The sequence below is a fragment of the Onychostoma macrolepis genome, chromosome 04, assembly GCF_012432095.1.
Source record: "Onychostoma macrolepis isolate SWU-2019 chromosome 04, ASM1243209v1, whole genome shotgun sequence".
Lineage (NCBI taxonomy): Eukaryota > Metazoa > Chordata > Actinopteri > Cypriniformes > Cyprinidae > Onychostoma > Onychostoma macrolepis.
Window position 1 is genome coordinate 31,612,731 of NC_081158.1, and position 14,725 is coordinate 31,627,455.

General features: G+C 37.7%; 2 protein-coding genes across 2 annotated transcripts; both read left to right on the forward strand.

Annotated features, from left to right (window-relative positions):
• The first annotated feature begins 50 nt into the window (after window positions 1-50).
• On the forward strand, window positions 51-9,567 carry fgf6b (fibroblast growth factor 6b). The gene is made up of 3 exons (XM_058773414.1): window positions 51-864; window positions 1,285-1,388; window positions 3,356-9,567. Exons 1-3 carry the CDS (start codon window positions 516-518, stop codon window positions 3,530-3,532), a joined length of 630 nt encoding a protein of 209 aa, XP_058629397.1. The 5' UTR covers window positions 51-515; the 3' UTR covers window positions 3,533-9,567.
• A 999-nt stretch (window positions 9,568-10,566) lies between these two features.
• Window positions 10,567-12,574, forward strand: fgf23 (fibroblast growth factor 23). Its single transcript, XM_058773409.1, has 3 exons — window positions 10,567-10,970; window positions 11,163-11,266; window positions 12,004-12,574. The coding sequence occupies exons 1-3, from the start codon at window positions 10,730-10,732 to the stop codon at window positions 12,433-12,435; spliced, it is 777 nt and encodes a 258-aa protein (XP_058629392.1). The 5' UTR covers window positions 10,567-10,729; the 3' UTR covers window positions 12,436-12,574.
• The last annotated feature ends 2,151 nt before the right edge of the window (window positions 12,575-14,725 follow it).

Consider the following 14,725-nt stretch of genomic DNA (forward strand, 5'->3'; position numbering starts at 1 on the left):
GACATATGACCACCGTCCCGATTTGGGCGCTGCCAGAGTGCCCATCGCATCCCATGATCGCGCGCAAGCCGTCCAATAAGGCTCAGCATGCGACCCCCATTGCACACGTGGAGTGACAGCAGCGTCCCATCATCATCAGCCCGCCGCTCGCAACTTTCTCTCTCTCTCTCACACACACTCACTCTCTCTCCTCCCCCCTCCCCTGATATATGATGTCATGTAAGGATGAGGGTGGCTTCTGAGGTGAGATAGGGATTTTGGTGAGTGGCATTCTCCACGACCCGAGGCTTCGGAGCTACAAAACATGGTCATCACCACCTTCTCCACCTCAAGTCGTGTCTCCGCGCTCTCTCCCCGTTCTTCCGCCGCTCTCATCTCGGGCCACCGTCGCATGCCCGAAGTCCTGACCTGCCTCGCTAAATTAAGCCTGCACCACCATGCCGAGGGAAGAAAAACTAGAAGAGGGGTATTTTTAGTGCCATTAATTTTGACCACGTGCCCCGAAGGTAAACCCGATGGCCATTGCGCAAAGGCTCCTCATCAGTATGTCCTGCGAGGCCAACGCGCAACACTGGCCAAGGACTGCCGTTCTGCTCTTGGGATTGCTCCTAGTTGGGATTGTGTCCTCCAGTCCGCTTCCGAGTAGGACTAATAAGACAACTTTACTGGAGAAGCGATGGGAGAGCCTCTTCTCCCGCTCCATGCTGGGGATCTCTGGAGAGAGGCCAGAGGCGAACTGGGAGAATGACTATTTGCTGGGCATCAAAAGAGTGCGGAGGCTGTACTGCAATGTAGGCATCGGGTTTCATCTTCAGGTCCTCCCAGACGGCAAGATAAACGGTGTACATAATGAGAACCAGTACAGTGAGTTCACGGAATAATGCAGTACTTAATTGCGCAGAGCTCTTTATTCTTTAGAAGCGACACTCGTCTTTGGAGGCAAAGACAAATCTATTAAAACACACATACACATACACAGTATCCCTTAGTGCTAAATATCTGCGCTGGGCTTAAACATGACATGAATGCTGGGACGGATATAGATGCCAACTTATTTTTACACCGGCTCCTTGTGCGGCCCAGAAGCGCTTAGAACATGCACGACTCTCAAAGTGTGAGGGATGTTCGTCTTTCGACAATAATGTAGTAGCCCAGTGGCGCGAGAGAGGCCGTTTGCGCATCCACAATTGGCACCTGCAGAGGTTCCACCCACCGCATGCCTTGTTGTTCTGAGTCCCGCGGAGCCGCTTTACTGTGTGTAACATGCTTGTTCTGTTTGAGCAGGTCTCATAGAGATCTCCACTGTGGCCAGAGGAGTGGTTAGCCTGTACGGTGTGAAAAGCGAGCTGTTTGTCGCAATGAATAACAGAGGAAGGTTGTACGGAACGGTAGGTGTGCGCAACCGTGTCGCCTTTCTTTCTGCCTGCCTGCCAATGCAACGAGGCTTTGCACCCCCGAAAATCGAGTGCGTGTGTGTGTTAAACAGGTGATGCTTCCATTGTGCGTTTTTTGAACTAATTCATGACCCATGCATTTGGCACGTGAGGGGGTCGCGCGACTAATAATAGTGTTTACGGCGTGTGCTGCATTCAATTGTTCATGCCTTATAAATATAATGGGTTGAAGCAGGACGTTTGCCACAGCTGCACGGCTTTTGCAAATTATTATTAAACGGTGCATTAGATCCAGGCACAGCGCCAAAGCGCCTCGCAAGCACGAGTTAAAGGTTTATAATAATTGCTTGCATTAAGCCTATAAACTAACGCCTCATTCTTTTATATTAGCCGGTAGTTAGTTGTAGGTCATCAGGTATAGTCGCACATGCAGTGCATAGTTGCAGTTCTCATCTTGCTTTACACTTTATCTTATATACTGTTATACTGGTAAATTGGGAGATGACTGGCAAAAATGTCACAAATTAACCTGAATGTGTAATGAAATGTGTGCATAAATTGAAATATTTTGTAGAGCAGCTTGTATTTACACATTGATTTGAACAGTTAAGAGCAGTAGTAGTGATTATGTTGTTTGTTATTGACATGTAATGTGTTTAATTTAAAGTGTGTCTGCTGGTTTGAAGGGTAAATGATACACCTGGCTGAAGTTTGGCATAGGTGTGACAAGCGCAGTGCAACACTGGTCCTTAGGGCCCCATGAGCACATGACAGCTCTATCCAAAAACTGCAGAGCGTTACTAGAGTATCCTCTGGACGAGCAGAGATAAAGCGGACGCCACAGGCCGGTCTTGCAGTCATCATTAAAGTGGTTTTAAATTAAAAGGCCTGTTTAGCTCAGGGATTAGTATCAGGTTAATGCTTCAGGTTAATGGGTTTCTTGTGGAACCAGGCTCAGCTGAAAGTTTCTTTGCAAGTTTGTTCAGTATGTTGTTCTTTTATGGGAAATCAGGCTGAGAAACTTGTCTGCTCAAGAGGTTAGATGTATTTGCAAAACAGTGCTGTTGTTTATGAGTTGCTTACTGCTTCACAGAAGCCTCATTTATTTGCACATTGAAATAGGAAAGCACTAATAGTCATGAAAGCAAAATTAATGTGCATTGCAGGGTTATTATCTTAACTAAAACTCTATTACCTAACTAACTCTATTATCTAACTAAAACTAAAACCACCCACACAAACAAACAAACATATGTGTTACTTGAAATAGAATAAACTTTTTATTTCAGCAGTTGCCAAATCAAAATTTCTCATGTACGAAAATAAGTCAAACTGAAATTATATGTTATATAGGTACAATTAAAACTATATAGGCATATAAAAAAATCAATAACTTAAAAACAACTAAAGCACAAAACAAAATTACTAAAACGTTAACCAAATTTAACATGAAAATGGAAAATACAAAAATAAAAATTAATTCAAAATATATAGAAAAACTATAATAGTATCTCAAAGATACTAAAATAACACAAATTTTCCAGTTGTCATTTAGCTGAACTTGATGTACTAAAACAATTAAAACTTATATTAATGAAAAACTATATAGACATATTAAACAATAACTAACATGATAAAAACACACAACAGTCACTTTAAATTTAACTTAAACTAATTAATATATATAAACTAAAATAGTTTCTCAATGATATTAAAACCACACAAAATTTCTAGTTTACCTTGACATGCTAAAATAACTCAAACTTAAAATGAATAAAAAAACTAAATAGACATATAAAAACCCCAATAAGTAATAAAAATGACTAAATAAATGAATAAATAACTCAAATTGAAATGATAAAAACTATTTTGAAGAATTAATATCTCAGTGATACTAAAATAACACTGGTGCCTCTGACTGAATGCTGGCATTCACATTCCTTCTCTTCTCCGTCTTTCAGGCTACCTTTAAAGACGAATGCAAGTTCAAGGAGACCCTGCTGCCAAATAACTACAATGCCTACGAGTCCTCCGTTTACAAGGGATTCTATGTCGCTCTCAGCAAACACGGCCGAGGGAAGCGAGGCAACAAGGCCACCACCGCCATGACGGTCACCCACTTCCTCCCGCGAATATGAGCAGACTCTTGCAATAATTTTTCATTTGCACTGATCTCCCCGAGAGATCTGAAAACTGACACACAAACATACAAGGAACTGCAAGAATATCACCAAAATAGTACTACTTCTTTTTTTATATGTATATTTGGATAGGTCAGCTTTTTATTAGGATCTCTGAATATGCTCTCCGTCGCTGCTTACTTCTTTTATTTATATATATATATTATTGATTATGGATGTGGAGGCTCTCCCAGCCTTCCTTTCTGTAATCAGGTGCTTGCCAAGAATCGAACAGACTCTAGGATGGATGATGGAAGTCCTCCTCTGCTTTTTACAGTGAAATTATGTTTTTTATTACCTCAAAGAGCTACCTAGATGGTTTAAAAGGATGCATGAAGTTACGCTTGTTATTTTTAGTTCTGTCTGAGCCAACACAAGCATAACGAGTCTTTATTTTTTTTTTATCTTTGATTTTATTTTCTTTCTGTTTTTCTCATGCTGTGGGGTTGTGTGAGCACTTAAAAGAAAGCAGATCTCTCTTGCTGCATGTCGCACTGAGGTGCCTTGGCATTCCCGCACACCGCCCCTTTAACATGCATGCTCTGAACGCCCCGGGGCGTCAGAAATAGGGCTGATATGTTAGCCAGGGCCCCGCGGGGACTGTCCCACAAGGGCCCCGGAGAGGGGCGAGGGGGATGGGTGTGCATCTCTGCTTTATTTTACTTTTCTCTAATTAGAGAGCACGTATGAGACACGAGAGCAGCTCGTAAACACTGATCATCTCTGGTGTTCGGCATCATCTGCTGTCGACTCAGAAATGAGGTGTAACTTTAGCCCCTTTCACTGGTAATCCCAGTAAATTGCTGTAAAAATTACCAGAATGACTTTTCCAGTACGCAATGGCTTTGTACTGCTAAGAGATCATTCATGCATCAGTACCAAAATACCGGTAAACTCTGTGATGTCAGTCATTGCAAATGACGTAGTACTTTTCTTCATTAGCTCGTATGCGTTTTGGTTTAACTATCATTTCAATTTGATAACATTTTTTGTCTTCTGAGTGACAACCTGTTTCCTCCACCAAATAAAAAAATAAAACAAGTAATTGCAACTTTTTATCGCACAATTTGGACTTTGTTCTTGCAACTGCAAGTTTACGGTTAGTAAACATTTCGCAAGAGAAAAGTCCAAATTGTGAGGTACAACCTTGCAATTGCAAGAGAAAAATCCAACATTGTGAAATAAAAAGTCCCAATTACCTTTTTTATATTTTATTCCGTGGCAGAAAGAAAAAAAAAGACAGAATTCCAAGAAAACTAATTAAAATTGTGAGATGTAAACTCACAATTCTGAAAAGTTGTGAGAAACAATTGTGAGATATTTCTCCCAATTGCGAGAAAAAAACGAGATGGTCCTCACAGAACACAAGATCCAGGGGGTGTGGTTGGATCCTCCCACTTTACATATACCTAAACCTACCCGTCTCCACCCCCTAGATGTGGATCCAACCCCGCCCCTGGATCTTTGTTCTGCAGTGAGGGGCTACTGGAAAAAACATCAGAATTGTGAGTGAAATCTTTACAATTATCTTTTTTACTGTGGCAGAAAAAAACTGAATTGTGAGATGCAAACAGTTTATATCTCACAATTTTGAGAAAAATTTCAGAGAAAACATTCAGGGTTGTGAGATTAAAAAGTCTGCCTTTTATTTTTTTATACCGTGTCAGAAACAGGCTTCCATAAATGGTCACGCAGAACGTAATAGTATCCAAAACACTGCTAGAACTGATTTACCGGTATTTTTTTTTAAAAAGTCCTGTTGACACATGATCTCCAAACTGTAATTTACCAGTAATTTACCTGTACAGATAGTATGCGTGAAAGGGGCTATTATCTTTTCTAGCTGAACCCCTATTGGAGCTTTGAGGCTGTACATTTTATTTGTGGACTAGACTGTTTTTGCAATCAGAATTAAACTTTTTATAAAGAAAACAGGAAAAAATAACTAAAAAATGAGATACCTACAGGGGAACTGATGCAAGCGCACACTGAAAAAGTTAAATATGGCCGGTTTGATTATACTATTGCTTACCACAGGTTTGCCTGAACAAAAGGAGCACTTGAAAATAAGCTTTAAGCGTTGCTGTGAATGAGAACGTCTTCTAAACCAATGAAAATACTGTAAATACTTACTGTGCACTGAAAACGCCAGTAGCCCGGAGCTTTGTTGCTTGTTGCTTAAGGCACACTGCCATCCATGATGGTGTCTGATTCAAGGGAATACGTGCAGTAAATGTTTATTTATTTTTGCTTCTGGTGTGAGTATATGTGTGTGCACCTGTCCATGTGGATGCTTGCGTGTGTGTGTGTGTGTGTGTGTGTGTGTGAATCCTGGTCGAGGGGGCAGGCGAGTCTGGCTCTTTCCTGTTGCTGCAGAGGCACTGCAGTGGCACTCGCGACTGCTGCTCTATGCAAATGTAATTACAGGGCAGACACCGTGTGGCATCCGAACTGAGGGACGCTCACTGTTTTTTATGATTTTGGTATGTCTGCTTTTGTTTGCATCAGTTTGTCACCAAATGTCACCCCACCCTTTTTATTTAACCCTTGTGCTGTACTGAAAACCTTTACCTAATTTGGTGTTTCCGGTCTAAAATGACTGGCCTTGTGAAAATTGCTTGTAAATCTCATGTTAATACTATATTATCACCAAATCTTGCATTCAATCTTTTAGTCGACTTGTTTTCTTTCAATTAACACAGATTTTTATTTAGGGACTGGTTGGTCGTAGGCCTCATTGATCTGAGCTTATGCACCTCAGTTTTTGAGTGAAAAAACATTATTTGTGGATCATTTTGGCATCGGTCACTCAAAAACTGAGGTGCAATGACACCCTTGATCAATCAGTTCCAAAAACAAAACTCATGTTAATTCAAAGAAAACAGGTTGATAAAAAGATTGAATCCAATTTTTGGCAAAAAAAAATAACATGAGAAACTTGTTAGCAATTTTTTTGTAGGTCGTTCATTTTAGAGGTGGAACAAGGTGGGAAAAAAAATTATTTGGGGGAAGTTGCTATACCCTGCGTGAGCAACGTCAGTAAGTTTTAGTCCAATGCGATAACATTAACTAGCAGTTTTGATAATAGAAAATCTCTCCGTGTCACAGCATGAGGGTTAAAGGGAAAGGAACCGAAAGGAATGACGTTATTTTAGAAAGACTTATGGCCTGGTTGTTTGTTCAATCTGTTTGAAGTATGTGGGGGTGGAATACCTGAGCAGAGGCCATGCTGGTGACGTCTCCCTCGCAACATGGGTAGTCTTGTAAAAGCCACTGTGCACAGAAGCCTTGAGATTCCGGTAGTAGCACTAGCGTTCTTTAGGGTTTTCCATCCAACTTTAGTCCAAGGTCGTAGCCATGGAGTTGAACTGGTGGAAAACATCCGTCCAAGGTCTTGTTTCTTTTTCTCAAGTCCATTGTGGTCTCATTGTCATGTGTTTGTATCCATGCTGCATTCAGTTAAGGTTGTTCTTAACTGAATTACCATTGCTCTGTTGGGTGAATTCCAGTAATTTCAACATGAAATCATGCAGTCGGTTCCCTACACAGATTTGGTCATGCAAAATTGCACTGAACAACATAAAGCTGCTTGGTTTTAAAGTGATTTCTGTGTGAGCTGTGCTTCTTACATCTCTACACTAAATGGATCTTTTTTTCCCCTAAATTTTGTCTACAGTTTAGTCAGCATGAAATCAAAATCATCCCTATTTGCTTTCTTCACATCAGTTCCTGGTCTTATTGAGATTTATTGATCCACATTATTCCAAAAAAAAAAAGAAAAAAAAGTTTGTCTCTGTAATGTTTTAGCAAAATAGTAAATGGCCACTGTTCAAGATTTAAATCATTTCTGACGGCTAAAATCAAGTCCAGTCCTATGTTTTTTCCCCCATTAAATATCCATTTTCACTCAGAAGTTCATCGGATTAGAAAAGTAAATTGGTTACTGTTTCATGTTAACTTTAAGAATCTGAGGCCAGACTTTTCAGGTCACCACGAATCCAAACAAATTCAACTCGATCTCACGAGAAAACATTTTTTACACGGTGGCGATTTCATATTAATGTGATTTGTACAAAATTGTACAATTTTCCGAAAATAGTAAGCATGACGCTTCACTCCTAAACCTAAGCAACAGGTCGTACGAAAACATACCGATATGAATTAGTCACCAGTTCGCCAAACATAAAACAGCTTTGAATTGCAGTGAGATTGTGTTCGGTGAATCCAGTAGTGCTATGACCCTACTGGGTTATTCACACTCGTTTGCTACTATATGGAAAGGAAAGTTTTTGTGGGACTGGCTTCTTCCTCTAGCACAGTAAATATATCAGGACAGACCTCTGCAGGACTGACGCAATACTTTAGGGAGACAAAAAAAGCCGATCGTTTTGGTCTCTGCCAAGCTGCTTGTTTTGTGGTCTCATCTGTGAATGTTTCAGTATTCAAGGGCATTCAGTCATTACTTGTACATTAGCAAGTTTCTTGTCAACAATGTGCCATTGAGGTCTGTATTTAGCTGATGTGCCTCAGAATTCATATCACTGTGAGTCCCAGTGAGACTTGCACACTTACGAAAACAATAAAACAACATTTATAGGACAGAAATGTAGCTATTTAACAGCCATCTACGGTCACAGCTTTTACCATCATCTAACATTTTGGCTTTGGTTTCACAGAAAAGTTCAACTTCATTAAAACCTTATTTTAAATAAAGTAACTCAAGTGTAATGGGTTTGGCAGACTGGTACCAAAATACTGCAAGTCAACTTATATAAATGTACTATTTTAATACAGTACGTCTTTTGAATGTGTTATAATGATGCATTAGGAATTGAGGAGTTAAATCAGGGAGCCAAATGTTGCTGTTTCTTTCATTTGTGTCCTGCTTCTGACAATACCATCTTAAGTCTGTGAAGAATGAGCGATGTGTGTGAACATTTGGGAATCGGAGCCATCTGATATGCTGATGTATGTCACTTGGATTTATAGCAACAGCTGTAAAAATGTTTATTGGGCATAGAATATAGACACCAGTTTCCTGGTACACTCTGGACTCATGAGAAAAACGTATGTGCATGAATGACTGCAAGCTGTCACTGGCTGAATCCTCTTCACATATGCAGGCAGGGTTTCTGGAATCTGTGGAGCACCAGAGGCATTAGAACGGGATGCCAATTTGTTGGACTGTCTTTGTTTTGAAATGGCTTTGTGTGGCTGATCCTGTTACAGTGAAGACCCCATATCTGTGAGGCCTCATTAATCATTTAGTGTGATTTCTGGATTTTTCTTTTCACATTTTTTTTCCACTAGCATACCACATACTTACTTTTATCTATTTTCTCTGATGAAAATGGTATCCAAAAATGGTATGCATACTTTTATTAATATTACAGTAATATCATAAATTATATATATATATTCTTAAAAAGTTTTCATTATTTATTTTAATAGTAGGGTATATTATACTCATTATACTCAGTTCATATCCAAAATATGAACTGAGTTGCCATTCTGCACATCAGTAAAATCCAGGATTTTGTGTGGCTGTATATTAAAAGTGTGTTTCTGTCCGCTCCTCTTTATAAAGACATCTCTCACCCCTGCCTTAGTTATAATTTCTTGCAATGATTTTTTGAAAGTAGGAAACTGAGGACGTAATCATGTGTTCCTGAGTACAAGCGCTGATGCTATGTATAAATACAGATATATTTGAGAAAAATATTTTTTTCCTTTACTTTTCTACGTATGTGCTGTGCACAGCAGTTTAATCATATTCCTGATGTTAATAAAATTATTTTCTTTTCTTTTTTTTTTCTTTTTTTTCATTTGCGTGTGTTTTTGTTTCACATTTTAATTATGCTCAAAGTAGCGAGTACAGTGAGCAGTCATGCACAGTGTGCCCAGAACTGATTCTTTTCTAGAAATACCGCTGTCAGGATGTCACACTCATACATGATCATTTATACAACATGACAACAGTTCAATAAACTACTCGCAAGTAATTCATAAACTGCTTCCCTGGTTATTTGATGTTTTTTTCTGATTCGTATGCAAAACTTGACAGTTAAAATGCATCCATTGGATACAGTTTCTCTGTAAAAAAAAGAAAGACCATAAAAATTCCATAATGTTAAAAATTATGAAATGTTTACATTTTTGAGAGATAATCATTACTTCTCCAAGCCCAACTTATTATAGTTAATACTATACAAATTGCTTTCAAAATACAAATTTACAAAATGTTTCCATTTTGAAATTCTAAAATGTAAATAGAAAAATAAAGTATTGAAAAAATAAATAATATGATACAAATATAAAAGATAAAGTTTACAGTCATTCGTTTATTATGTATGTTGCTATATCATATTATTATGTTATATATGAATAATGAAAATTGTTTATTTATTTATTTTTTTAATTTAAACAATTTCAACCTTATTGCACATAGCTTTGCTCATTTTTTGGTGCGTTACTTGTTCGTGAATGAGGCACAGGTTCCCTCTGCTGGCCAACTTGAGGAAGTTCAGATTGGGGTCATACTATATTTACATTAAGCCTACAGCTACATTTATGCATTTTGCAGACATTTTTATCCAAAGCAACTATCCGCTCAGTACACTAATCATGCAGTCACCTAATACAGGTACAAAACTGTCACTCGGCGGTATAATATGGACTTTTAAAATATGTGGCATTTTGGTGTAAATTAGGTAAAAAGGTGTACCTTTTACCATTTTTATAGGTTAGACAATCCTAAATAGCCTAAATAAACATACATATTTACTTATACATCATAGTAAGTTGATTTAGTATTTGAGAAACATTGGGAGACGACCAACTGATTCTCACATGCCACGAAAACTGTATTCTTGTTTTCAGTTTTGTTTTGACAGCAAGATGTCAGGATACATAGAAAGTCAAAGCTGTGCCAAATTGACAAGCCAATTATGGTTTACCAGTCAGTTACCTTCAAAACAAACAGAAGGTGGACATGTTGAATCCGCCTCCTCACATCCTCTGGCTCTGCGGGCGAGTGTTGCGTAAAGGAGTGGCACAGGATGCGTTTAAATAGCCGCGCTCACAAACTTTCACGCATCACAACTCCTTCAGCTCTGCACACTGGTTTTACGCATCCATACTTTGCGCTTCGTGAAGATGCGTTGCGCACTTTCCAAACTGCGCATGCTGCGCTCCTCCGTCCTTGCGCTGTGGATCACGGCTCTCCAGGGATTCAGATCTGCGGATGCTGCCCCTAACCCCTCGCCCCTCCTGGGCTCCAGCTGGGGGAACCCGCGGAGGTACATCCACCTTCAGACCACTTCGGACTTAAACAACTTCTACTTGGAGATCAGTCCGAATGGACACGTGCGCAAAACTACAAACCGGGGGTCCTACAGTGAGTAGCCTATCCTGTTTTTGATCAGCATAATGTCCATATTTAGGATATTAGGCTGGTAAAATAAAAAGCAAACTCTCACCAGTCTATGAAACTTGAATAATTGTTGTTTTATATATGTAGGGTATTTCTCATTGTTTTATCTATAAAATAATGCCCTTCTTATTCCTCTTTATATTCTGCATTCAACAGGTGTAATTTTATTGAAAGCAGAGAGCAGAGACCGTCTGGCAATATTTGGAGTGAAAAGTAACCGATTTTTGTGTATGGACGCGGGAGGAACTCTTTTCACATCTGTAAGTATTCAAACTAATTAAAAAATAAGGTATAAAAAGTCAGGTATAATGTATTATTATATTATTAATATTAATACAGTTAGCCTATATAAGTGCAGTCGGTATGGAATCTAAAAATGGTAGCATTGAATTTAACTGGTTTTATTCAAATGTTATTTAATGTCACTGAATCAACCTAAATACAATAATTTATGCAAAAAAATAAATAAATAAATAAATAAAATCAATTTTATGGGTTAAATAAAGTAGAAATAGCTCTAGCAATTGTAGGTCACGAGATTTACAGTGTAATATATCTACAGGTTATAGCCAAAAATCTTTATCTGACGTTAAAAATGCAAAAAAAAAAAAAAACTTTTCAAAACATTTCCAGCAATTTTACAATAAAGTACGTATGTAAAGTACAGTTTTACAGTTTTTGGAGGTTAAAAAGTGGTGGTTGTGGTTTTGGTGGCTGTCAGTAGCCTAAGTTATAAAGTTGCAAAACATAGTACTTAAGTAGGTTGTTAAAGTATCATTAGCCTATATCAGATAATAAAATATAGGCCTATGTTTTATTTTACTATAAATAAAGGTTCACTCGTAAAACCTATTTTTTTTCTACCATTTTAACGGAAAAATTCTGGCAAGCGTAAATTTCACAGTTTTTTTTTTTTTTTTTTTTTAGTAGGTTATGTATAAAGGTTGAAATAAGTTTGATTCATTATTTAACTCTTTGTATATTTTTATATCTTTAGACGGTTTGCAATAAGGAAGACTGTCTTTTTCACCACAAACTTTTGGAAAACCATCGTGACGTGTATTACTCCACCAAGCATGGCATACTGCTTAACCTGGACGGGGCGAAACAGGTGTTCATAGCGGGACAAAACCTCCCTCAGTCCTCTCTCTTCCTATCAGAGAAGAACACTGTTCCACTGGAGCGCCTGCAGCACCGGGAGAGGAGAAACCGGCAGGTGAATCCATCAGACCCGCTGAACGCGCTCCGGTACGGTGAGGCGTCAGACTCCAGAGCTGCTCAAGAGGACGATGGGGACTTGGACTTTGAGCCTTCAGAGGGTCGAAACATCTCCAGGGAAACCCTGGTTTCCCCTTCCGATGATGACCCGTGGGATCTTCTTCACGACACGAGCCCCGGCAGTCCCCGGATTTCAGCAATTGTCGGATAAAGTTACAGATCCTCCATGGCCTGACCGTTGAACCGCCGCTGCTTTGCGCAAAGTCGATGCGCCAACTTTAGTGTGTGGCACCATAATATTTTCTTCATACATAAGTGTTTTAAGGACATATATTCCAAACCAGCTTCACGTGTACACTCTTAAAAATAACGGTTCCAAAATAAAGGTTTCTTAAAGTGATGCCACTGAAGGACCATTTTTGGCTTCCCAAAGAACAGTTCTTAAAATAACTTTTTTTTTTTTTTTTTTTTTATAATCTGAAAAACCCTTTTCCACTATAAAGAACCTTTTGTGTGATATAAAGGTTCCATGAAAGTCCATGGAACCATCAATGTCAATAAAGAACCTTTATTTTTAAGAGTGGAGATTTGTTCACTGTAAAAAGTGATAAGTTGACTTAACTTAAAAAAATTGAGGAAACCAGTTGCCTTAAAATTATTAAGTAAATAATAATAATAATAATAATTTTAAAAAAGTTAAGTGAACTTGACAATTCACTTAACTTATTTTTTTAATTATCATTTACTTAACATTTTTAAGGCAACAGGTTTTCTCAATTTTTTTTTATGGTAAGTCAACTGATCACTTTTTACAGTGTATAGGCTATCTCCATCTCAACAAACCTGAAAAACCAAAACCTGAGTTTTTTCACCTACCACCATGAATTTGTCTTTGGTGCTGGACACCACCTGTGGACAACTATTGTCAAACCAAGAAAGTATTTATTTATTTAATAAATTACATTTTATTTATGGTATTTATATGTTTGCTTTAAGTGTTAGATGTGCAGTGAAATGTTATACTCATTTTAAATAAATAAAATTTTGTTTCTTGATTAAAGAAAATATGTTCTTTTGTTTATTTGTGTCTTCTTTGTCTTCAGTAAACCTAAAAAGGTTGATTCAAAATCATCTGTTTATCACTTGTTGTTTGCTGGACTCCTCGTTGGAAATTTAGCTGGTTTACCATTGACTTTCCCATCATTAGGGGTGAATAATGAACACTCAGAATCAATCTGAAACATCAGTCTCTGAGTCACTAAGAATAAATCTTTCCACATTCTGTTTTGTTTCCAATGTCAAAGGCTGCACTTTGGCTATTTTTGGACGAAGGGCCTTAAAGAGAGCCAACATTTAAGTTACACTATGACCTGCTTACGCTATAAACTAGAGATTTGGACAGTTGATTTGAGGAATTAAGGCAAGACAACATGGGTGAGTAAGGTAAACATTTTAATCAGCTAATATCCACAGTTGATTTTGTTACAGGTTTTCTAAAGCTATTTTAAATTTGCAAACAGTGTTGGGGAGTAACTATAGTTATATGTAACAGTGTTACGTTACTGGGAAAAGAAGCTACAGTTACTGAGAAAAAAATATGTAATTAAATTGCAGTTATGAAAATGTTAATGATTACAAAGGGGGTTCCATCTGTATATTTTCTGTAAAAAGCTATGTTGAATAATATTCATTTGTTGCTTTACCTATTTTTGATGTGCACGATGCCTTCTGCCGTTTTGGAGCTGATGCTTTTGATTGGTTCTCTTGTTTGAATTTGCAGCAATCAATCCACATTGAAAGCTTTAGGCTACAACCTGCTTGAGAGCTTATTAACAGTTGAAAACATTTGTTACAAATGTAGAAAAGTATCAAAAAGTAATCAAATGTGCGTTAATAATTTGAAAGTTACACTATAGCCTACTTATTCCATTTTAAATAGGTTAACTTGTAATCTGTAAACTATTACATTTCCAAAGTATCCTTCCCAATACAGGATGCAAATGATGCATTGTCTTATTAAATGTGCATCTCCAGGAGAAAAATCTGAAATGTTTTTTTTTTTCTTATTAGAGTTAAGGTTTTTTTTAGTTTTAGGGTTTAAGGATATCTCTTCTTATCGCATCATCAAAATGTTAAATAAATCAGGTGAAATATGAACAAACCCCTAAAAACACCTAGATTAAAGAAGGTGAGAAGAGTTTGGCTCAGTTGAAAGAAAATGGCCTTTAAAGATATTCATTGCCATTGAATTGTAACAAACAGTTAAATTATCAATTTTTAATGATTTCATTCCATTAATCTAAAAGAAGTCATGTTATGAAAGCAAAGCCCAAAACCTCAAAATTGCCCAGTGCATTAAAAATAATAGTTTGGTGTCTTGCCTAAAGTGAATCTTGATATTCTTGTAACACTGACAAAATGTTAAAGACATTTTACAGTTTCTTATGTAAAATGTTACCATAATTTGATTTAGCCTATAGGCCTAAAAAACAAGATACATA